At 44.2% G+C, this 25,092-nt stretch overlaps 2 protein-coding genes across 4 annotated transcripts in view; both read left to right on the top strand.

Moving 5' to 3' along the window:
• The window catches only part of POLR1B (RNA polymerase I subunit B), a 33,284-nt gene extending 29,266 nt beyond the window's left edge, over positions 1-4,018 (top strand). Inside the window, exons 13-15 of the mRNA XM_061625520.1 lie at positions 584-780; positions 2,326-2,579; positions 2,950-4,018. Of these exons, the coding sequence (XP_061481504.1) occupies positions 584-780; positions 2,326-2,579; positions 2,950-3,829 (1,331 nt within the window). The 3' untranslated portion in view covers positions 3,830-4,018. The remainder of the gene's footprint in view (positions 1-583; positions 781-2,325; positions 2,580-2,949) is intronic.
• Positions 4,019-12,074: 8,056 nt separating this feature from the next.
• PTCRA (pre T cell antigen receptor alpha) lies at positions 12,075-20,045 on the top strand. Of its 3 annotated transcripts, none has more exons than XM_061625518.1 (5): positions 12,075-12,156; positions 13,837-14,160; positions 17,192-17,233; positions 18,979-19,111; positions 19,725-20,045. In XM_061625518.1, the coding sequence occupies exons 1-5, from the start codon at positions 12,114-12,116 to the stop codon at positions 19,822-19,824; spliced, it is 642 nt and encodes a 213-aa protein (XP_061481502.1). In that variant the 5' UTR covers positions 12,075-12,113; the 3' UTR covers positions 19,825-20,045. The 3 variants fall into 3 exon arrangements, with proteins under 3 accessions (XP_061481502.1, XP_061481501.1, XP_061481503.1); XM_061625517.1 differs by having other exon boundaries at positions 18,973-19,111; XM_061625519.1 differs by lacking the exon at positions 19,725-20,045 and having other exon boundaries at positions 18,973-19,115.
• Positions 20,046-25,092: the final 5,047 nt, after the last annotated feature.

Raw genomic sequence — 25,092 nt, 5'->3', positions numbered from 1 at the left:
TTATTTATTTATATTTATTATTACATTTCTACCTCACCTCTTCCCCCAAAAGAGCTCAAGATGGTGTACATGGTTCTCCTCCCTGTTTCATCCTCACAACAACCCTGTGAGGTAGCTTAGGTTGAGATACAGTGACTTGCCCAAGGTCACCTAGTGCATTTCATGGCTGAGTGGGGATTTTGAACCATGGTCTCCCAACACTCTAACCGCTATACCAGTATTGCCTACTCTGAGTTGCAGGGGCTGTTCAGGATCTTGGACAGACACAATTATTTATTTATTTATTTAATTTGTTCAGCGCCTCATACCTAGTAGTCTCTAGGCGGCTTACACTTTAAAAACACACAATATAAAATGTATTTTAAAAACCTACAATATGCAAAATTTAAAAACCAAACAGACCAAGGCACCAATTCCCATCCCCTGCTACCTGATTCTGTGGAGATGCAAGGAGTTGAACCTGTGACCTTCTGCGTGCAAAGCATGCGCTCTGCCATTGATCTATGGTCTTTCCCCTGTGGAAGACACACAAAATTTTGCATGTCTTTCATTTCATCTTACGACTACCACTTGGATTTTCCAGGCAAACAAACTATGGGTTTTCCACTTCTAACCTTCCAGTACCGGTGTGATGATAAACTCTACCGGCTTCAGACCCCTCAAAGCCCCCTGGTACGGCCATCTATGTATGATCATTATGACATGGACTCCTACCCAACTGGCACAAATGCAGTTGTTGCTGTGATCTCCTATAGTGGCTATGACATGGAAGATGCAATGGTAAGTCCTCAGTTTAGAAAAAGAAGAGAAGCAAACTTGGACCTAATTTCTCCCTTCCTTATTCATCAGCTCAGGGTGAAAATTAGGGGGGTGGGAGTGGAACTTTATCCTCCTGTTACAAATGAAAACATTCATTGAAGAAAATCTACCGTCTCGCACCAATAGCCAGAAATGAGAAGGCATATGCCTTGGAGAATGCATCTGGCAAGTGTCCACCAGGGAGGATATTCTGTAAAATGGGTGTGGGGAACATTTGACCCTCCAGATGTTGCTGAACGACGACTCCCTATCATCCCCTGCCATTGGAGGGCCAAAGGTTCCCCACCCCAGCTGTAAAACAAGGACGCCACCAATCTATTTCTGGTCACGGTGGTCTCCTTTTGATCTCAACTCACTGTGGAGGAGTGCAAGGAAGAAGATTCTCTCCAAGGTGGGGATGGGGAACCTGTGGCCTTCCCAGATGATGTTGGACTGCAACTCATCATCCCTGATGGCTGGCCGTGCTAGCTGGGGGCCAGTGGGAGTTGGGAGTCCAACAGCATCTGGAGGGTTGCAGGTGCCCTATCCCTCACTTAAGGCTGCACCTGACTTTAAAGATGAAAAACAGCAGCTTTGGCTTATCCTGGAAACAAAATAGTTGGTTTTGACATTTTTAGGGCTTACAACATCTGGCCTATCTGAAGGCCTGGTTATTGCCATTTGAGCCAGACAGATGGGCTGTCTTCCGAGTCCCAGGTCATAACTTTAAGAAGCTGGAAATTAAGGGTTTAATGAGATGGGGGAAGTCCATAAGTGATTGTTGCCATATCTTCCCTAAGCTCTGCAACTAGATCACTTGAAAACCACTCTATTTGTTTAGTTAGTTGAAACATTTCTGTCCCGTTCTTCTACCCTACAGTGGGGCACTCAGGGCGGCTCACAATGCCATCACACACAGTAAATAAAAACACAAAAACATTAAAATAAATAAAAATACATATAGTTAGCAATTCAAGGGAGTGATATTAAAAGGGGACTAAAGAGGTAAAACTACAAAGGGGGGGATGAAATCAGCTTCAGGCTATACCTTCAGTCCCTCCCAATGGCCCTCTGGAACGAGATGATTTTCAGAAATCTCCAAAACACTGTCAGGGTGGGAGCACAGCTGGCTTCTTGGGGGTAGGGTATCCCAAACCCCGGGAGCCACAGCTGAAATCTCTCCCGCATGCCTACCAGTCTAACATCATAACCCAACATATTGTTTATGCCTAGGTTTTGTTTTTATGATGATGATTTAGTTTTCATTGATTTCTAGCTTGCCTTTTAGGGGGTATAATATCCCCCAAGGCTCACTACAAATAAATGAAAAGCCACATTAAAATTCAAGATTTAAAACACAAGTAAAAACAATGAACTTTAAAATAACTGCTGTAGACAAAACAGTTCTTAAATGGAACCATAATGAAATAGTCTGAATGCAGGGATGAAAAGGTCTTCAGGTTTTCCTGAAGGCCAAGTTTTTGTTTGACACTGATGTGTGTGGGGTTGTGTTTGTCTTTTGTTTAGATCTTGAGCAAGTCTTCATGGGAGAGAGGGTTTGGACATGGAAGTATCTACAAAACAGAGCGTATTGACCTTGCGGAAAAAATCAAGCAGGGAGAGGACAACCTGGTGTTCGGGATTGGCCGCGATAGTCTGATGACATTGCAGAATCTAGACGCTGATGGTCTGCCCCACATCGGAGCCAGGCTTCAATATGGAGACCCCTATTATAGTTATCTGAATCTCAACACGGGGGAAAGCTTTGTAACCTACCACAAGTGAGATCAAATTGCTTCTATCTAGCTACAGTTTTCAAGAGAAAGTGATTTTTATTTTATTTTATTGTAAATTGCCTACTACAGAGCTGGGAAACCTCTGGCCTTCTAGGTGTTGCTGGTTACAAATCCCATCATCCCTGACCATTGGCGATGCTTACAAATTCATAAAGGCTATCAATGGCTAGAAGCCATTGATAATAATTACATCAGTGGTATTGCAGGATCTTTTGTTTGTCTCCATCTTTCTTTTATTAGGTATCTGTACTGTGTGAATACGTGAGACGTCTCCCCCCCCCAAATAACTTGCAATTAGCTTTCCTGCAGAAGCTCATCTAACGCTGTTTCAAACCTTTCTCCCTTTTTTTTCTAGAAACAAGGAGATCTGTGTTGTGGATAACATCAAAGTATGCAGCAATGACACTGGGACTGGAAGCTTCAAGTGTGTGTGCATCACGCTGAGAGTCCCCCGGAATCCAACAATTGGGGACAAATTTGCCAGCCGGCACGGTCAGAAAGGCATCTTGAGCCGGCTATGGCCAGCTGAGGACATGCCATTTACTGAAAGTGGAATGGTGCCAGATATCCTCTTCAACCCTCATGGTTTTCCATCCCGAATGACCATTGGCATGTTAATTGAGAGCATGGCGGGCAAATCTGCAGCACTGCACGGGCTTTGTCACGACGCCACCCCCTTCACGTTCTCCGAGGAGAACTCTGCTGTGGAGTACTTTGGCGAGATGCTAAAGGCAGCTGGCTACAACTACTATGGGATGGAGAGAATGTACAGTGGTGTGTCGGGCGTAGAGCTTGAAGCGGACATCTTCATCGGCATTGTGTACTACCAGCGCCTGAGGCACATGGTCTCTGACAAGTTCCAGGTGAGGACTACAGGGGCCAGAGATAAAGTGACCAACCAGCCCATTGGAGGGCGGAATGTTCAGGGTGGCATCCGTTTTGGAGAGATGGAGCGGGACGCTTTGCTGGCTCACGGGACGTCCTTCTTGCTGCACGATCGCCTTTTCAACTGCTCCGATCGTTCGGTGGCCCACGTGTGTGTTGAGTGTGGCAGCCTGCTTTCTCCTCTGTTGAAGCCTCCTCCTGAGTGGTCCACCACATGCATCAGGCAACACGTTTGCACTCTTTGTGGCCGGAGCGACACTATTGAAACTATCGCTGTCCCTTACGTGTTCCGATGCTTTGTGGCAGAACTGGCTGCCATTAACATAAAAGTGAAGCTTGATGTGAATTAGTTCTGGCAATATGGACTGTCCTTAATGCAGGGAGAGAACAGCAAATACATTTTTCTTTTGGAACTATTTTTTTAAAAGCTGCTAACTCGTCATGAACTGTAACATTAGTCTGACATATATTGAAAAGCTTGAATGGAATGGGGTAACCCAGAATGACGAAAAAGCGTAAGTAAAAAGTCACAGTTTTATTCCATTTGTGTAAATTAAAATTGTATTTAAAAAGCCCAACGCGTTTTGGCTGATCTTATATAGCCTTCATCAGGGGATGCTTATTTTAAATTCTTCCTTCAAAGTAATGATGATTCAGATTCTCTTCAAAAGATTGTGGATTATCAGCAGCACATTCGTCAGGCCGAATCTAGTGAGCGTGACGAACGTGCTGCTGATAATCCACAATCTTTTGAAGAGAATCTGAGTCATCATTACTTTGAAGGAAGAATTTAAAATAAGCATCCCCTGATGAAGGCTATATAAGATCAGCCAAAACGCGTTGGGCTTTTTAAATACAATTTTAATTTACACAAATGGAATAAAACTGTGACCTTTTACTTATGCTTTTTCGCCATTCTGGGTTACACCCCTCCATTCAACTATTTCATTGAATGACATCCACTTTTTACCTACCCCTCATATATTGAAAAGCAAAATGGAACTCTACTTAGTGTTGAAATTTACAAGGAAATTAGACTCCTAGATCACATGGGATAAGGAATGGACTAATTAGAACAATTCTTGGAGCTTTCTGTAAATGCTTGACAGCTTACCTTTTTAAGGTAAATGTGCTCTGCAGCTAGATGTGGTCCTCCAGATTTGTGTTGGCTGTTGGACTACAGTTCCCATCATCCCTGATCATTGGCCTTGCTGGCTGGGGCTGATGGAAAATGGGGTTCAACAACTTCTGGAGGACCACAGCCTTCTTGTGTCTGAGCTAGGAGATCCAAATAACTTTTCTGTTATGTTCGGGGTTTTCCAGTGTGGTGATTATGCTGATAACAGAGGCTGGGAAGTTTAAAAGATGAGCCAATCAGAAGTCTTTGCAGTAGAAAAGAGACATGTGCCTTTTACGCCTCCATATGCTATCCCAATGTTAAACATTTGCTTACATTATTTGGATAGAAAATGGCTTTAGCCACAACTCCTCAGGGAGCCCTGAATGGGGGATGTCAGTAGAAATGCTGTAAAGGCAACAATTTTCTCCCTTCATCATAGTTGAGGATTGCAGCCTCTGACTTGAATGAAAGGAATTTTGTTGTAGAGAGAAGCCCATGATGGGTACCAAAAAAGTTCCTTATGATGATTTCTCCTTGTACTCTGAAGGCCAAGCTATATGCCCCATTACTATTTTACACCCATCATGCCATTTCTGAGCTGCGTGCTAGTGTCCAGAAAGACAAATCCATGTCTCTACTCCTCCAGATAGTGAACTGCTTATTTCCTCAAAGTAGGCTTCTGTGCAAGGATTTGGGGGGGGGTTGCTTTTTGTTGATCCATTTAATAGGATCTGATTAATATTTGCTGCTTTTTAAAAATGTTTCTGAAATGCTGCCATGTTTTGGCTGTGGATTCCCATTGTTTGCATCTGTGGAAGATGATTTATTTTCTTGAATTAAAAAAAACCCTTATGTCAGTACTGCTCTTGAATTTTATTCTTTGATATTTTGGTTTTGTTAGGATGCATGGCCAAGTAAACCTGATCTTGAACCTAAAACATCAGCTCAACAGTCCTTTAGTAATTATTCATTGTCTTTCACACACATGCTGCAAGGGTCAGGAGCACTGTGCATTGATACAAAAGGCAGAAACCAGGTGATGGGTTCAGATGTCTTACTGGCAAGGTAGTGCCATATGAATGTTGAACATGACAGTTCACAGGGGGTGGAATTAAAAAATGAAAGCATACTATGCTGTGCTTGAGTAGTAATTGCCAGGCAGCTGCAGGAGGGAGATCAAATTCTTCCTGCAGTGTCCCAAAGGTTTTAAATTCATTATTCTGTGTTATGATCTGTGAGAGATACACTATACCCCTCTCTGCCTGTGTTTTCCATAAGGCTGGATATTAATTTTTTAAAATCTGTTGCAAGGATCCAGGTGTGGGAGCGCAAGAAGTTGCTGTTCCCTAACACAGCATAAACCCACAGGTGCACTTCCATGAAATGCCTTTGTGCTTTTGGTTAAACTACAGTCTATCCGTTATTCAGGTGCATCCTTTGCGTTGCTCACTGCCAGCTGGAGGCCAGCTTTGTGGCTTAGAGATGTTGCCAGCCAACGGCTGCCCTGGGGTAGAAAGTTGGAGGTTTTAATTTTTCTGCGCTCCTTTCCCATTTTGTGTTTCAGCTGGCAAGACCACTCTTCAGATCAGGCCCCTGCTATAGGGTGCCCCAATAAATGAGTCACAAAGTAGGTATCATTAATCGGATTAGATATTTCATCCAGACCGGGCAAAAATACAGTATCACACTGCCTTAACTTGGGGGTATATTTGGCCCCTAATGAGATTTCCAATGGACGGATGAGGTCATTTTGTGCCTCAGACCTCTTAATTTGTCGCTACAAGTGTGCTTCGCACTACTAAAGTACCTTGAGCAAAAAACTTGTTCAGAGGAGGTAGAATATTTCTGAGCAGTACACATTGCCTCTTCCTCCAGGAATATTGAGTAAACGGGTATTTTTGGACACCAGTAGAATTATTTTTGGTTTTCAGAAGGAAAATGGAAAGTGGTTATGTGCCTCCAAGTCGACTATGACTTATGGTGACCCTATGAATCGGTGACCTCCAAGAGCATCTGTCATGAACCACCCTTTTCAGACCTTGTAAGTTCAGGTCTGTGGCTTCCTTGATGGAATCAATCCATCTCTTGTTTGGCCTTCCTCTTTTCCTACTCCCTGCTGTTTTCCCCAGCATTATCTTTTCTAATGAAAACAGAAGTGGTAACTGGCTGAAATTTGGGGACGTATTGGTGACAGTTTGTGACAATGTCCTAGAAAGACACCCCTGTAGGTCTGCCTATGTGTAAATTACACAATGAAAAGTGTACCTGAGGGTCCAAATGGACCCCAGAAGTCAGGATTGAGGTTAAGGCTTCATATTACTCTATTGACAAATGTTTGTCTTGAGAAATTCCTCTTTTAAAAGTTTTTTGCTTCTCAAGGCATCAACACAGTTTAATAAAGGGTAATTTGGCTGTGCCTGCTCCAAGCAAAGATAACAGGGGAGGGGGAATGGAATCAAGTTCCCTTTCAAATGTCCGTTTCCTAAAATATTCTTATATCAAACTCCTGATCAGGCAGCATTTACTTGATAGGTAAATCAACTCTATAGTTTAGAGAAAGGATAGCCAAACCCAAAGGTTTATATATCCATTCTGTTCTACTTATAGAATTCCTCCAAGGTGCTCAAGAGAGTGGACATGGTTCTCTCTTCTCCATCTTATCCTCACAATAGTCCTGTGAGGTAGGCTAGGCTGAGAGACAGCAACTGGCCCATTGAGCTTCATAGCCGTGTGTGGATTTAAATCCGGTCCTCTCTGGTCCTAGATCAACATTTTAACCACATTAGAACATAGTGACTCTTATATTTGCATTAGATAGGTTGGATTCACAGTAGTAGGTCTCTTCCATAGAAAGCATTCTTGTCTTAGTGGGATTTACTTCTATGTCCAGAGTTTCTTATATAAAATGCCCACTTTGGGTTTTTTTTAAAGCGATCCTTGGAGAGGCCAACAAGGAAACCCCAGTTCTATTTGTTAGTCTGCAGAAAATTGAAAAAGCTTTCTGTAGCAATAAATCACACCTTGATTTGTTAAAAAAGAAGCCAGGTTGTGGACTAGGCTCATTGATTTTGGATTTATGTATGCCATTATTCTGCCAAAACACTGAAAAGGCTCAAAATGGGGTAATAGGTACCATGTTCTGCTCCAAGAGAATCTCAGCTTGCTTTTTTTAAAAAATCAAGTTTGTAGGCCTCATGGCTGCAATTATATGTTTGAAAATGTATGGGAGATTATTGTTAAAATTTCAAACACCAGAGAGGTGGTTGAGGAAGATGAAGTGGGGGTTTTATTGTCTTTGCATCTCTCCTGACTAGCAAAAGCACAATGCATTATACAAAGTAAGGTAAGATACAAATTTGCTGAATTTCCATAATTATACAAATGGCAGAATCCAGCTTTTCTGGGTGCAATCTTGGGATTGCTTGGGTGTAGAACTGTATTTTTTTAGCACTACACTCGTACAATTTTAAATAAATGAACAGCAGCCTAAAGCACACTTTAGTAAAGAACACTTTGTATTACAACTTACAGAACTGATTCAGTGCAGTAGTAGCCTCTTGTCCACATGTTTTATGACCATGCAAACCAGCAGGGTTTAAAAACCAGTAACAGTGCTGTATATGCACACAGACATAGAGAAATTGCTCCTGAAGTCCACAAATCCAACAGGTTTGGTAAGTATTGCTTGTTTCTGGTGTGGAAATATTCTGTTTCTATTCATGAAGGGTGGTTTTCCCAAGGTTTGGGTCTTCGGGCCATTTGAGAGGGTGTAGGACTTCCATTTGTTGCAGTGATATTTAGCTTCTGGAGTCCAGGGATGTTTTGCCCAGTCTGGACCAAGCGAAAGATCTCGGAAAAAGACACTGAAACATCAGGAGGTTGAGGTTGATCAGCTGGGCCCTCCTGAGTTTCTTCCTTTCTATCATCCACAGTACTGGGAAGTGAGCTTGTTGTCTCTGCCGCTGTGGATTCCATTCTTTAATGAATGGCTGACTGATATCCTGCAAGAACTAGCTGTGTAATGTTCACCGTTCACTTGGGTATCAAAGAAAAGAGAGCCTCAGAAGCACACCTAAAAAAAGACATTTTTTCCATATTAAAGAGAGCAATTTGAGCTCCAGGTTAGGTTCCTCTTTTCTTGTAGATCTGCACTGTATATTGCAAGCATTATTATACCACTTTAAACAGTCAAGGGTTTCCCCAAAGAATCCTGGGAACTCTAGTTAGAGACCCTTATTCCCCGCAAAGAGTTATATGTTCCCTGGGAAGAGGGACCGTTAAACCACTCTGAAAACTGTAGCTGTGAGGGGGAATAAGGCTCTTCTGACAGCTCTCCATACCATTAACTATAGTTCCCAGGATTCTTTGAGGGCTGTTTTTAAACTATTAGGCTGTGTACACACCGTGCATGTAAAGCACGTGCATGCACACACACACACGCGAAATCTGGCAATTGTAGTTTGTTAAAGGTGGTGGCAATTGTAGCTCTTTCAGGGGAATGCTATAGTTCCCAGGCTCATTATTCAGCACGGTTAACAAACTACAGTCCCCAGGATTCTTGCGTGTGTGTGTGTTTAAATCAAATATATGGCGTGCATGAAGCTTCTGAAAGGGGATTCTAGAGTAGTCCCATCAGTTTCCCGGGCCTGCCATACTGTATAGCCTCCTTTTGGGGGAGAACCCCTATCCCCAGCCCACCAACGGATCAGCCCGGTCCTCTGCACCTTTACACAGAAGGTAAATCCCTACCAGGTTCAAATTGGACTACTCTACAGTAAAAGGGCACACGACTGCAATTCCCTAAAGACCCGCGGTCCCCAAAGCAGCTGCTGCCGTCGACGTACCAGACGTGGAGAGCGGTGCATGGCTACTAGCCGCGCCCTTCCCAAGCAGAGGGGCCCGGAAGGCAAAATCCATTCCCAGCCAGGCTGATCCACTCCGAGCAGACTTCCTGGAAGTTACCACCAGGGCAGAGAGGGGGAGGGAGGGCCATACCAAGAGCTATCTGAGGGGGGGGGGAACGAGGCGTCACAATCTCTCTTGAGAAAGCCAGAGGTATTCCTTGAGGAAAAGGAGTGCAGCCTCCTTACGATTTTAAACCTGCTTTTCCTTACTTGTGAGAACACGACAGAAATCGTATCGCATGCGCTTCATTTAGTCGACTGATCGAATGATTAAGCCAGGGGTTCCCAAACTGTGGTCCACAAACTTAATCCCAGTGGTCCACGGCATGTCTGGATTAAATATTCATATTGATTTTAATTGTCTTTTTATTCCTCCTTTTATTATTTATTTATTTAGACAATTTCTGTACTGCTTATATTTTAAGTGTTGTTCAACGTGAGTTAAAACGTCTTAAACATCAAATACAAAAAACACTACAGTCTATAAAGCACAACTAATAACTGGCCATCCTTTTTAGCATCAACATTGCAAAGCAATTGCTTTAATTCTTATATCGTATTTTATCGTATTACGGTTTGAATTCTATGGCATACAAATCGCTATAAAATACAATATAAGACACAGGTGGGAAAATCAGTGGTCTGCCAAGACCATCAGCAATTTCAAGTGGTCTGTGGGGGAAGAAGTTTGGAAACAACCAGAAGAAGTTCTTAAATCTGTATACATATGCATGTAAATAAAAACAATGGGTTGATCCAAAAGGGAAGCAAGCAAACAAACCCAAAAAACCTTACACAAGAATCTTTTCCATCTCCTCATCCCTGCAACAGCCCTCCTGCAGCTACTCCCTTGAAAAGTCTTTGCAGAGGGTCTCTAGGCCCTCTTGAACAGCCAGGAGATGAGGTAGGGGGATGCAGTGGGAAGTGGAATCACTCACACTTGGGTGGAGCCACCTTGCCCAAGTGTTTTATCATCACTCCCACCCACCCTGTGAGGCAGACTAGGCTGAGAGAGTGACTGGCTCAAGATTCCGTGGTGAGCTTCATGGCTGAGTGGGGGTTTGAACCATAGTATCCCCTGTCTTAATCTGGCACTAAAACTGATGACTAGGGTTACAGTCCTAACCTGATTTACCTGGGAATAAGCCCCCCTTGAATTCAATATGATTTACTTTGAGTAGATGTGGTTAGGATCGTGCTGTAGGGCTCTGTTTACTGCATGTAAAATCCTGCACCAAGAAAAGCTGAATTCTGCAACTTGCATGAATCATGCAGAATGAGCTACTTTGCATAAATTGCCCTTATTGAAGAATTATTTTTTTCAGTTTCTTCCTATTTTGTATAAGCCCATGTGATACATGCAACTTTGGCCCTCAAGGCAAAGAGTAGACAATTTGAATCAGGAAAATGGTGGGGGCAAAATATTTTTTAAAAACCATCCCTCAGTGCTTCAGCTCTGATCCAGGTTTCTGACCCTCACCCGTACACTTGCTTAACCCTGGGAGATCCTGGTCAGGGACCTCCTACTTCATGTCTTTTTTGGCCCTGAGATTCTCAGAATAATTCCAGGCCCAGCACCACATTTGTGCTGTTTCTTGCAGGATATATATTGTTGCTGCTGTTATATATGTATGATTTACAATTGTACCTGAGATAAGCAGGTAATAACTTTTGAAACTTTTTATGTTCTTATATGTTCTTATTATAATTGTTTTAAATTTGTTTGTATTGTATAGATACTATGTTATGTATTGGCAAATGTTGTTGGTATGTTATGTGTTGTAAACCACCCTGTGGCCTCTTGACAAAGGGTAGTGTATAAATTTAATAAATTATATATATCTATATCTATGTGTCTCAAATAAAAAGTGTAAGCTTTCAAAGTGCAATTGGACTCTGCAATCTTTATGTCAAGTTCTGGTAGCACTCATACAAGCCAGCCACAGAGCCGAAATAATCAAAAACAGTGCTTAAAACAAATGAAACACCTTGGTTGTTTACTATAGTGCAGCTGTGCAACCGTTAGCTGTGGGAAAGGAGAACTGAGGTCAGAAGGGAAGACTTGCTGAGAGATGAGCTGGGCACATTTGTCTGCTAGCGCACTCTCTGTTAGGAGCGCACTCTCTGTTAGGACCGCTGCTGCTGCTGCTGCTGCTGCTCTTCACAAAATGCCAGAGGCTCTCAGTGTTATATTGGCCTGGAGGCCACTTGGGCACCTCCTGACCAGCGCAGCACTCCAGCTTGTGACCTGTGAGTAAAACATGCCACCTTACCTCCTTGCTTGTTGGGATCCATGTTAGAGGGGGCGGGAGGAAAGACAGTTGCTTCTCCCCATATTTATATTTTTAAATAAAACAAATTAAGTTGAATTCCCAGGATTTTTGGGGGATGGGATAAATGTGTTTTAAATTTATGGTGTGTAAGTAGTCTCAAGTTTAGACTCCAAATAAAGATAAATCAAATTTTGACCCAAGAAATGCAAACTGCACTCAGGATAAATTATGCAAATTGTTACAATATATGCAAATGTGTTTTACTTAATTTTGCATGGTTTTGTCTGAACCAGACATGGTTGGGGGAGATAGTAAAAGAAGAAAATAATTCCAAACTATGCTGAGAGCAGTGACACAGCAGGAGGAACGCTGTTCGACAGGTAACCATGCAAAGCAGAGGAGATCCACCTGCATGGTAGAGCTGTTTGCCTGCACCTTTACTGAAGTGCCTTTTACTTGCCACAACCATTTGGTTGAGGCAAGTGGGCTGGTAGCTGCCGCAAGAATAGTGAAGAGGAGGTGAAAGGGAGTAAATGCCACTGTGTCACATGATCACTTGCCACCTCTCTGGATGAAGAAGGAGGCTGAGAAACCCTGTGCAATTGCTAGTGTGTTGGCTTGGATATAGGAAGTGAACAGAGGCTTTGGGAGGGTCTTGGGCAGGACTAGAGTGGAATTCAGGTGGGTCTTGGGAAGGCTTGTTCTCCTACCTAATTATTTTAAAGGGTGAGCTCAGCCTACCTAGTTGTTATTTTATTGAGGGTCTCATTACTTAACTTTTTATTTGTGTTAAAAAAATGTAAATGTACTGCCTTCAAGTCGATTCCAACCTATGGCGACCATATGAATAGCGTTTTTGTGAAGCTGAGAGGCAATCACTGGCCCAAGGTCACCCAGTGAGCTTCATGGCTATGTGGGGATTCGAACCCTGGTCTCCCAGGTCCAACACCTGTTTTAGGTTAACAGAAAACAATAGGGGGTTTTCATGTTTGTGTTTAGCTTGCCTCATGGCCTGCAAGGAGCTGCACTTTGATGTAACGTATACATTGCCCCGTATCATCCACAGAATTTCACCCCTGGGCATACTGCTTCCAACAGTGGAGGTAGAACTTAGCCATCATGGCTAGTAGCCATTGATAGCCTTACCCATCATGAATTTGTCTAGTCCTCTTTTAAAGCAATCCACATTGGTGGCCATCACTGCCTGCTGCGGGAGCTAATCCCATAGTTCAACTATGCGGTGTGTGAAGAAGTACTTTCTTTTGTCTGTTCTGAATCTTCCAACATTCAGCTTCAGTTCTAATGTTATGACAGAGAGAGAAGAACTTCTCCCTATCCACTTTCTTCACATCATGCATAATTTTATACACCTCTATCATGTCCCGCCTTGCCCGCCTTTTTTCTAAACTAAAAACCCCAAATGTTGTAACCTTTCCTCATAGGCTACAGCTGGTATAGCACAGTGGGGAGGAGAGCCTGGCTGGGAGTCCAGAGTCTGTGAGTTCAAATCCCCGCTCGTGTCTCCTGGGTGTCAAGGGCCAGCTAAAGATCACCCCCACAGTGAGTGGCTCAGGGGTTACGTGCCCTGCCACCTGTGCAGCCGTGGGCAAGCTGCATAGTCCCAAGGAGCCAAGTTGCCCCTAAGCTGGCTGCTGTGGACAAGGAAGGGGCTGGCTTGTGCAGCTGTGGCAAGTTGAGCAGACCCTAGCCAAGCTGGAGAGGACTAGCCTCAGAGGGAGGCAATGGTTAAACCCCCTCTGAATACCGCTTACCATGAACACCCTATTCATAGGGTCGCCATAAGTCGGGATTGACTTGAAGGCATATTTCCTCATAGGGAAGTTGCTCCAATCCCATGATCATTTACTGAGATACACAAAACTGTGGGAGGAGAAGAGTCCCATTTTTATGAAAGAGCACACAGAGGTAAAACCCAAGGAAGCTCCATGAAGAAAAAGAATCCCCTAAACATTCTGAGCACAATGTATAGAAAAATCAACAGCTCTCCAGTCCTGTAGTTTTGTGCATGCACCTTTATAATTAACTTTTTTTCCTGACAGCAGGTAGCTTGTCACTGAGCTTGTTTCCAACAATGACACCACCACTCAATGTGGTAGTAAATGGCGAAAGGAAGACACTGGTAGTATGTCTGGCAAGTGATCTCTCTGAGGATGCTTTGGGCACCATTTGGTTTTCCAACGGAAATGGGAGCCTGCTGGAGGCTTTCACCTATGGGATTTCCAGGGAAGATGATGGCACTTTCAGCACAGTCTCTCAAATCTCCATCAGCACCAAAGAATTTGAATCATGGGATATGGTTGCTTGCTATGTTGCACAAAACAAAACTTCAAGGCCATGGAGCAACACCTCCCTTCAAATCTCAGGTATTCATCAAGAGCGAAAAAGCATGGACCATAGCTTTAGGCTTACAATTGAATACAAAACAGACAGGGAGGGAAGAGGAAAACAAGCAAATTGTAGTGCATGGTACAGTTCTGGAACAGGTGATCTTATCCAGGCCACTGTATATTATGACTTCCCCCAAAGAATCCTGGGAACTGTAGATTTGAAAGGTGCTGGGACTTGGAGCTTTGTGAGTGTGATTGGTAAACTACAGTTCCCACAATTCTTCGGGGAAAGTCATACGGTTTAAATTTGCTTTAAATGTATGGTGTGTATGTAGTCTGAAGGGGCCTCACTATCTCACCTTTCTTTCCCTAACCTTTGGATGCAGCCAGAAAGGATTGCTGCTTCTGGAGACAGTTTGAGGCGCAGAAGCCAAATGACAGTTGGCCTTTAACAAGCTGATGGAGGAGGTCCCTCTGTCTCATCTTTCTCTCAGATGCAGCCAGGAGGGATGGCTACATATGGAGACAGTCTGGAGGAGGGAGGGACCACCAGTTGGCCATGGCCGGGGAGGGGGCCTTGCTGTCTCACCTCATTAAGGCAGCCAGGTGGAATGTCTGCTGAGAGAAACAGTTCAGGGAAGGAGGAACCTACACACTGATGACATGAGTAAAGTCCAAAGAAAGCTGCAACTAAACACCCTAAAATTACAGGGAGGAAACCAAATCCTCAGCTGCAACAGATTCATATACAGGCTATAGGAATTCTCTGCATCTAGGTCCTGGTCTACACACACCCCACACACACACAGAGACAGTCCTTGCCCTATTCAGGGTTCTATGTGCAAAGGGCAGAGTCTTCCTTCTCCCGATTGATTATATGCACTTTATTATTATCTTTATTTATACCCTGCCATTTTTCCAAAATTGGAACTCATGGCGGCTTCCAGATAAAAAATACAAATAATTAAAAACATACAAAGTCTACATTAAAATAAGATTAAACTATTTCCAATATTAAAACCATACACACATATAGCTAAAAAAGTTCAAACTAGTTTAAAAATGATATAGTAGACATTAGCAATGCAGCACCCTTCACGCCCTATCCTTAGCCTTCAATTCCAAAGGCTTGTTGGAATAGGAAGGTCTTTGCTTGTCGCCGGAAGGACTGCAAGGAGGGGGTCATTCTTACCTCCCTAGGAAGGGAATTCCAAAGCCTAGGGGCAGCCACCGAGAAGGCCCTCTCACGCGTCCCCACTAGTCGTACTTGAGAAGATGTGGGTATTGAGAAAAGGGCCTCTCCTGAGGATCTCAGGGCCCGGGCAGGCTCATACAGGGAGACACGGTCTGATAAATAGCCTGGACCTAAGCCGTATAGGGCTTTATAGGTCAACACCGGCACTTTGAATTGTGTCCAGAAACAGACTGGCAACCAGTGGAGCTTTTTTAACAGGGGTGTAGTACGGTCCCTGTAACCAGCCCCAGTTAGCATTCTGGCTGTAGCACGTTGTACCAACTGAAGTTTCCGAACAGTCTTCAGAGGCAGCCCCACATAGAGCGCGTTACAGTAATCTAAACAGGATGTAACTAAGGCATGTGTCACCGTGGCCAGATCAAACAGCTCAAGGAACGGGCGCAGTTGGCACACTAATCTTAATTGTGCAAAAGCACTCCTGGCCACTGCAGAAACCTGGGACTCCAAATTTAACGCTGAGTCCAGGAGCACACCCAAACTGCGAACCTGTGTCTTCAGGGGGAGGTAACCCCATCCAGCACAGGCTGTATCCCTATTCCCTGATTTGCCTTACGACTGACCAGGAGCACCTCTGTCTTGTCTGGATTAAGCTTCAATTTGTTCACCCTCATCCAGTCCACCACTGACGCCAGACACTGGTTTAAAACCGAGACAGCTTCCTTGGAATTAGGTGGATAGTAGATGTAGAGTTGGGTGTCATCAGCATACTGATGGCACCGAACCCCAAACCCCCAGACAACCTCTCCCAGCGGTTTCATGTAGATGTTAAATAGCATAGGGGATAAAACTGAGCACTGAGGGACCCCACAGGTCAATGGCCAAGGGGTCGAACAGGAATCCCCCAGCACCACTTTCTGGGTTCGTTCCTCCAGGAAGGAATGGAGCCACTGCAAAACAGTGCCCCTAAGTCCCATCCCAGCAAGGCGGCCCAGAAGAATACCATGGTCGATGGTATCAAAAGCCACTGAGAAGTCCAGCAGAACCAACAGGGACACACTCCCCCTGTTCTCTGCGTAGGTCGTCCACCAAGGCGACCAAAGCCGCCTCCGTCCCATAACCAGGCCTGAAACCAGATTGAAATGGATCCAGATAATCTGTTTCATCCAAGAATCCCTGGAGCTGGGAGGTCACCACACGCTCTATTACCTTACCCCAAAATGGAATATTGGACACTGGCCGGTAATTATCCATTATGGAGGGGTCCAGGGAGGGCTTTTTTAACAAAGGCCTTACAACTGCCTCCTTTAGGCAACCTGGAGCTCTGCCTTGGTGTAAGGAGGCATTAACCACTCCCCTCACCCACTCAGCCAGTCCCTCGCTGGCACTTTTTATAAGCCAGGAAGGGCAAGGGTCTAGCAGACATGTGGTGGCTCTCACCTCTCCAAGGATCTTGTCCACATCCTCGGGCTGTACAAATTGAAAAGAATCCATCATTATTGGACAGACAGGAGCCAAAGTTGCATCCCCTGAGACTGTATCAATTATAGCGTCTAAGTCGAAATGAATCTGAGCGACTTTATCTACAAAGTGCTGTGCAAACTCTTGACAGTGGGCTGTTGAGTGATCTCAGGGGCCAGAATGTAAAAGACCCCTGACCACTCGACACAGCTCCACTGGACGGCTCCCTGCAGATGCAATGGTGGCAGTTAACAGAGATCTGCGCGAATACAATCAATCAGGCACCTCAAATCAGTAAGTTGATAACCTGAAAACTTATGAGGCTACAACAAAATAAAGGCTTATATAACAAAGCAGGAGGTTACCCATCTTTTCCCTGCAACGTCTTCTCTAAATAATCATTTTCTCTTATAGAAGAAAATATGGAAGATCTATGCCTGGATGAAAACCAAGAAGGTAAGAGAAGCAATGTTTTCTTCCTCCCAGTCTCAGTTACACTAAGAGTTTGGGAGCAGGAATCCAGATGACACTGTTTACACGAGGGCAGCATTTCAACCCGAGTGCAATGAGGAACCACTGGACTCCAGAGAACTTGAATCCTTCTGTCTGAAAGACATTAGAGATAAAGGCTGCGATTCTATGCACAGTTACAGAGCTGGTGCCAGAGGTCAGGGGGCCTTTGGAACAATGCTGCCAATGCCCTCCCCAACACATGAACCCCACCACCACTAGTGAGGCCACTCATTTTTTTCCTGCTGCTCCCATTGCCACAACAGAGCAGACTCTTGCGGCTTCCTACATCAGAAGGTTGCTACTATTTCAAATATAAGTATGGTCTAGAAACTGTATCCAGATTTTGTTTAAGGTCTATTTGCTCATCACCTCATCCAATTATCTGTTCAAAGTTTAGTGCCTTTCTTGCTTTTAATTGGACATGATGCGTTGTGTTAACCCATGTGGAACAAGGTTAAAGCAAGTCAGCTTTTGGGCACTGACTTTTTGGAGTCAGCAATCACTTCTATTTATGTTTCATATATTTATAACAATACTTAGATCCCACAATTTCATTAAAAATATCATAGTGGTTTACAATTACACATACAATAAAAACACATAAAAACTAACTATTACTATTACAGAAAGATTTTTTTCATAATTGTCTGCGTAAGCCTGGCGGTTTAAAAACATTTTCAGCAAACATTTTTAAATTAATACTTTTAATGTTTAAACGTTTAAAAATTAAGATGCCTGCTGAATCTGTATTGGAGGAGCATTCCACAGGACTGGGCTAATAAGATTGAAGGCTTGATTTTGTGTTGACATCAGATGAGCCTCAACACCCCAGAGGACAACCAGCGATGCTCCTATAGATGATCTTGGTGATCATCCTGAGATATAAGGGTTCAGGTGGTCCCTAATACTACTTATGCAGGCTGAAAGTCTCTGGATTTGGGTCAGGTACTACTGTGGCCTGTTAAAGAATAGTGGTAAGGTAAAAGCATAGAAATGTTTGCTTGCTTACAAGTTAGGAAAACCAGGCTGAGATGCCGTCTCTGTCATCTTTTCGATGCCTCCTTGAAGACCTTCCTCTTTCAAGAAACCTTTTAAGTACAGATTTTCCCAGTCTGTTTCTGGGTTGGAAGTATTTTCAGATGCTTTCAGATGTCTTAATTGTTTTATCGCTTGTGTGTTTGCTGTCCTCCCCTCCTTTGGGAGCAAGGGTGGATATAAATATAAATAATAATTTCTCCTAATACTGTATATTTGGTATGGCCATCCAGAAGAAAGCCAGTCAAAGCACACTCATGCTGATTTGGAGAGTTGCAGAGCTGGCCTGTACCCAGAGTAGGGATGGGGGAGAATTTTGATTCAATGTTTATTTAAACGTAAAACTATCAAATGTGCACATTCCAAAACAATGTGAAACCTATAATGCAGCCATACTTCAAAATGTGTGCTTATACTAGGAGAAATTAACACTAAAAGGCTGATGAATTTTCATGAGGACTGTAAAAAAAATCACGAAGTGATGTGGAAATGTGGGGCTCTGAAGAAAGTAGAAAAATGAGAAAATGAAATTGACATATTTGCCCATCTCTAACCTACAGTGTCAGGGAAGCACATGAGTGGCAGTGGTAGATATAGCTCTGCTGTGCATATTGTTCTGCATTGTTTCCTTCTCTTTCTTTTTGGAGTGGCAGGCCAAGACCAGACTTTGGCCCCCGAACTTCTACACAGCCGCTCACAGATCTTGCTTCTTTTGGCCATCAGAATTTTGCTCTTCAAGCTTCTCCTGTTTGACGTGTTGATGACCTGCTGCATCCTTTACAAGAGGTAACTTTAACCTCAACATATACAACAAATAGACCTGATTAGGATATAAAGCTAAAGGCCAAACAGTGGCCTAGCACAAACAAGCAAATGTGCAGGTTCCTGGACTGAAGATGGTAACTGCTGTGCTTCTCCTCTGCTTCTGCTGCGCTACCCAGGACTAAGCCATGGTTTGGCTTAACATTATGTCTGAACCCAGGATCATGGTTTGTTTCTCTTCAGACAAACCACAAACTGTAAACAAGATTTTGTTTATTTTAAAAAGTACTTATGTACTGCAATTTCATTTTTAAAAAGTGGCTTACAAGAATTACACAAAATAAAAAACACATTAAAAAATTACCATTAGGTCATCAGCTATGACCGAATATGTTTTCTTAACTGTTTTCTTAATTTTCTTAACAATTCTTAAGATTTATTTTTGGTTTACCACTCATGGTTTGTCTGGGGGAGGCAAGCCACAAGCCTGGGTTTGGATGTAATGCTTAGCCAAACCATAGTTCAGCTGCGGCTAGCCTAGCAGTAGCAGACATGCTACTGAGCTCTTTGAAGGAAGGGTATGATGCCAATATAATGTTCCATTCCTCGCCTGTCATAATGTTCCATCTCCTTTCAGAGAAGAAGTCCCATTGCCTCTGACACCTCCCAACTGTTCTGCAGTTCATCCACACAGAGTCAGAACTGGTTCTGTCCCAGTAAATTGTTACTATGGATAGCCCAGAGAGTAATGGAGTGGGGGAGGATTAACTTTTGCATATCTGGCTGGACGAAAGGTACTACATATGCCAAGCTGAAGAAGATGGAATTCTTCACCTGAACCAAGAAGCGAGAGACTTGCCCGATCTGAACACAGGCTGAAAAACTGGCTTTGAGCTTCCTTCTCGCTTCCTTTTCTGTGACCTTTGATCTGGGTCCTTTAGTGCTAATAACTAATCAGACTATAACTATGCCAGACACCTAGGTTGGGGCAGGCAGCAGCGCGCAAATCCGCATGAATAACCAGGCTTGGCACCCTGTTGATAGTCTTGTGCTGTGTGCGCAGATGGAATGTGATGTCTTAAGAAGCATGTTTCTCTCTTGATTATTGCTGTGTGATATTTCTATTTGGACAATGGTATATATAACCTTGTTGATGTTGTGCACAAATACATAACTGGCAGTCATCTATATGTGAGGATGCCTAAGGCAGGGGTGAGGAACCTGTGCCCCTCCAGATGTTGCTGGACTCCAACTCCCATCATCCCTGACCATTGGCCATGCTGGCTGGGGCTGATGGGAGTTGGAATCCAGCAACATCTGGAGGGGCACAATTTCCCTTTCAGTGACTTAAGACAGAAGTTGGGAATATTTTTCAGCCCAAGGGCCATCTTCCCTTGTGGGTTGCCCTCTGGGGGCAGCACGCCAGTGATGGGTGTGATCAAAGTGAGTGTAGCCAGACACACAGCACTCTCCATCCAGACAAGGAAGAGGTATTTATCACTGTTCAAGGCCACATTCTAGCAAAGCACTTGAGAGTGCAGAACAGGGCCAGTGAGGGGCATGGCCTGAAAGTATGTGGTCTGGGTAGAGTCCCAAGGGCCGCATAGAGAGCTACATTCATCCGCTACTCCTGAGGTCACTGCGGTAGGGAGCAAGGTTCTGGGGTAGCCCTTCTGAAGCAGAAAATTATTAATTGCACAAGAAGTCAACAGGTGTCGGTTCACAAGTGCATTGGCATTGCTCAGCATCTGCAACATCATGCGGCAGGGGTACCCTGCAGATGTGAAACAACAGCTATCATCCCAGAATGTACAGAACAGATAGACATCACATCATTTTTAGCAAGTCGGGCTCTAGTTTTGAACCACGGCAGGTGCAGTGAGTAGGGTGGATGAGGTGACTGAGGAGGCATGAGGTGACTGGGGAGGCATGAGGTGGGACAGGTATAGCAGCTAAGTTGTTTTCTCTCCTGCATTGTTAGAACTGTTATTCAACAGACATATGGATATAGTAGACCACTGTGTGTGTGCTCATGGAACAGACAAAGAATCTCAAACATTTCAAGCAGAAGATTAATTTACCATTTTTATGAGGCATGATGCTACAATTCGTTGGATAATAACCATATAGGTTTTATCATTGTTAGGCTTGAGAAATAAATTACTTAACATTTACCGAATGCATGGGCGAGGGTAGGTAGTTGGATATGGCAAACCTAAATTCATTATAATCTGTAATATAGTGGTTTAGGCTGCACTCCTAACCTCACATACCTGAGAGTATGCCCCACTGAATTCAGTAGGACTTACTGAGTAAGCATAGGTAGCTGCGTTATACCTAGTAAAACCATGGGTCCACTTAGGGCTTATCCACATGGGAGCATTTCTTCGTAGCAAATACACAGCTTTTACCATCGTGATAAATTTGCAAGGCCCACACTTCCTGCTCAACAGTATCTTCAAATCCGTTGTTTTCCATTCACACAAGTAGGTGTTCCTCTGGAAAGGATTAGTGTTGCTGTTTCCTTGTGACCCCGCTCCAAATTAAATTAAGCTCTTAATTGATAGTTTCCAAATCTCATGAAGTATTAGTTAGGGTTGCCATATTCCAATTCCACAAATCCGGGCAGGCTGATTTGCATATTATGCAAATTATAAATTAGGTGCCTGCAAAGAAACCTGCACAGTCCTCCTCCCTTCCAGACCCACAGACCTCCCCCCAAACCCCATCCCCAGGGCTCCCTCCTCCCCCCCACCCCACCTCCCCACGGGGCTTCTCCTCCTGCAACTCACTCACCCCAATCACATGGGCCGTAGCATCCTTGGAAAAGGGGAGGGTGTTCTGGTCCCTCCCCCAGGCTTCCTCGCAGGGAGAAGAGGAAGAATTCATCCCTCGCGAGTTGCTGAAAAGGGAAACAGTAAAACTTTTGATCAGGGGACGACGTTTTAGTTTTCAAAAATACAGAGCTGTGAAAATAATGGGGAGAAAGGGGTGATCCCAAGAGTGTCTGCAGAAAAATTTCAGGGGGTGTAAAGTCTGTGAATTATACTACAGGTCATGAATTGGGAAACCACCCACCATTACATTCAGACTTCTGGGGGGTGGGTACACACTTCCCTGCCCCCACCTTCTTGACCCCCTTGTGTGCTCTCAGACCCCCAAGTGCACACACCTAGAATGGGCATTTTCCTGGTTTGGGGTGAATGTGCGTGTGAGTCTCTGTCTTTGTGTGCATGCTCAGGCAAGGGAACCTCCTGTGTTGAGGGGCTTTGCTTCCGTTCCCAAGATACTGACCTCGGGCGAGGGGATGAACTCCTCCCCCTGCAGCACCTGCGGTTCTGCAACGGAAACAGGAGGAAAGGCCTTGAAGGAACGTTCATGCACCTCTTAGTATTTCCTGCCCTGACCCCTTTAGCCATCCTCTTGCAGACCTTCCTGCTCCCCATCTCCTGGCCATTCTTCAGATTGCCAGGCCCGGCCTCCAAGAGGTCTTCTGTATCTTTAAAAGTTGTGCAGGGGGAAGGGAGAATTCCACCTTGTGGTTTTTCTCATTACAGTGTTGCAAGAACTCCTGCACTTGGCTGACTTTCTCTTCTCCTAAAGATACAGGATCAGTCTCAGGCCAAGAACCTGGCAACCCTAGGTTGATGGGAGTTGTACTTCAGCAACATCTGGAGGGATCATGAGTGGCAGAGGACTACCATCAAGGTGTCCTTTGGTGGACTTTCCCCTTGAAGCATCCGGTGGCCACTCTGGGAAAAGGCTAGATGGGCCTGTGGTCTGATCCAGCCGGGCTCTTCATTTGAGGGAGAAGATACACAGTATCTTCTACACCACACCACAGTAGCGTGGTGGCAGATTCAGAAGTGCAGGGTCCCTTCATGATTCAGGCCCCCTTACTAAGATTATACTACCTTCTAAAATAATAGAATAATCTGGCCAGGCTTGAACGCTGCTTTGTGCTTCTCTAGCAATGCCACCATTTGACTGTCCTTTCTCACTGTCAAGAGATATTGCTTGAATTACTGAGTTCAGTGTCTACACATTTATCTCCTGCTGCTACCAGGCTGTTTGAGGATGTAGATGGGATGCTATCCTCAGGATTCCCTCTCCCTTCTTCTGCCATGACAGAATTCTCACTCTCCTTGTCTTGGCTTTTTGAAGTAGGAACTCATAGAGGCTTGCTTGCAATTAACACTCACTGGGACTCTTTTCATTGGCTAACATGCTTCCCTTCCATACTGATTGGCTTGTAGGAGATATAGGGACTCTGATTTGGATCTGGCTCCCCAAAAATTAGTGGCCTACGACCTGTTGGGACCCCTGATAAGTACACCCTGTGAGGGATTCATGAGCACCAGCCGCCATCTTCCTGGGCTCCCATCCTAACCATCTCGCTTCAACCTAGAACAGAAGAGGGAGAGGTCAGAATGAGGCCCATGGCTGGAAAGGTTGTGGGGAGGGGAGGGGAGGGAGGCCAGGGATCAGAGCAGGCAAAACAGAAATAGGGGCGCCCACCCAAGTTTCAACCTCGTTCAGGGCAGGTATCGCCTTTCTCATTTCAGGTCCATCAAGATCACTCCGTGTGTGTGCATATGTCTGTGTGCTAAAGCTTCCGCTCCCCAACGATCCCAGCGAAGCCAAGATTCCTCTCCCCGTGTTGCAAACCGCAGCACGGAGGCAGCAATCTTTGATCCGTGGTGAGGATGAGGAGGCCACGAGGAGTGCCCTGCAAGCCTCCAGGTGTGCAAGAAGAGCCAGAGGCAGAACTTTGGGAGCAGACAGAGTGTGATGGAGAGTGATTGACAGGGAGGTGGAGAGGGTGTCTGCTGGGACTGTTGGAGAGATGGAAAATGGAGGAAGGAGAAGGAAGGAGAGGGGGGAGGAGCAGGGCTCCTGAGGAGGGGTGATTTGGCCAGGGTGTCAATATGTTTGTTTTAGCATTCCGTGCAAGAGGACAACTAGTTCCAAATATTATTTTCTTTAAATAAACACACATTTTCTATTTTAATCTAGCTGCACCCTTCTCTGGGTGTTCAGTGTCTTGTGGAGGGAGAATCGTGGGGCAACTTGCCTAAGTGCCCTTCAGGGACCAAGGCCACACAGGGGACCCCCCAGGATATCAACACAAAAATAGAAATAGTGTGAAGAAATCTTACTTACATTTTGAACGTATTGAGGCCTCTTTATAAAGCACCTACCTAAACCTACTCTAAAATACCTACCTAAACTAAACCGAGCCCTAATTCTACCCTGAGCCCCTCCCCCAGCCCCCAGCCCTAACCCGGTCCCAACCCCTAACAGAGCTTGGAAAAGTTACTTTTTTGAACTACATCTCCCATCAGCCCCAGCCAGCACCATGCTGGCTGGGGCTGATGGGAGTTGTAGTTCAAAAAAGTAACTTTTCCAAGCTTTGCCCCTATATACAAAAGTGATATACACAAATATATTCAAATGGCAAAGAAAAAAATAAACAAAAAGGTAAACAAAACAGAAGCAGCAAAATAAAAATCAACAAAAATATAAACAAAAATAAGATAAAATAAAAATATAAACAAAAACAAGATAAAATGAAATGTAAACAAAAATGAAATGTAAACAAAAATAAGATTAGAGAAATGAAAGGGAAATGTAAACCAAGAGTAGGGATGTTGAATAATCAACAGGGGAACACACTGACTGACTGTGATGAAATAAAAAGAAGATGGGAGCAATACACTGAAGAACTCTATAAAAGAGATGCAAGGATGACAGATTCATTCACGGAGGAACCGTATGATGAAGAACCAGAAATTTTAGAATGTGAGGTGAAAGCTGCTCTTAAAATTTGAGGGAGAAACATTAAGATATGCAGACGATACCATACTCTTAGCAGAAACCAGTAATGATTTGAAACGAATGCTGGTGAAAGTTCAAGAGGAAAGTACCAAAGCAGGACTACAGCTGAACGTCAAAAAGACTAAAGTAAGGACAACAGAAGATAAATAGACGCTAAAATGATGAAA

This window comes from Rhineura floridana, chromosome 4 (assembly GCF_030035675.1).
Source record: "Rhineura floridana isolate rRhiFlo1 chromosome 4, rRhiFlo1.hap2, whole genome shotgun sequence".
Classification (NCBI taxonomy): domain Eukaryota; kingdom Metazoa; phylum Chordata; class Lepidosauria; order Squamata; family Rhineuridae; genus Rhineura; species Rhineura floridana.
Note: the sequence above shows the minus strand (reverse complement) of the source record. Positions and strands in the feature narration are given on the sequence as shown.

What these genes read in the sequence shown, in the direction of transcription:
- PTCRA (XM_061625517.1), top strand. Translation starts at nt 12,114, where the DNA reads ATGCTGAGAGCAGTGACACAGCAGGAGGAACGCTGTTCGACAG. An exon ending in GGAGGAACGCTGTTCGACAG is followed by an intron (nt 12,157 to 13,836) that starts GTAACCATGCAA and finishes TTTTCCTGACAG; the next exon opens with CAGGTAGCTTGTCACTGAGC. An exon ending in CCTGGATGAAAACCAAGAAG is followed by an intron (nt 17,234 to 18,972) that starts GTAAGAGAAGCA and finishes TTCTTTTTGGAG; the next exon opens with TGGCAGGCCAAGACCAGACT.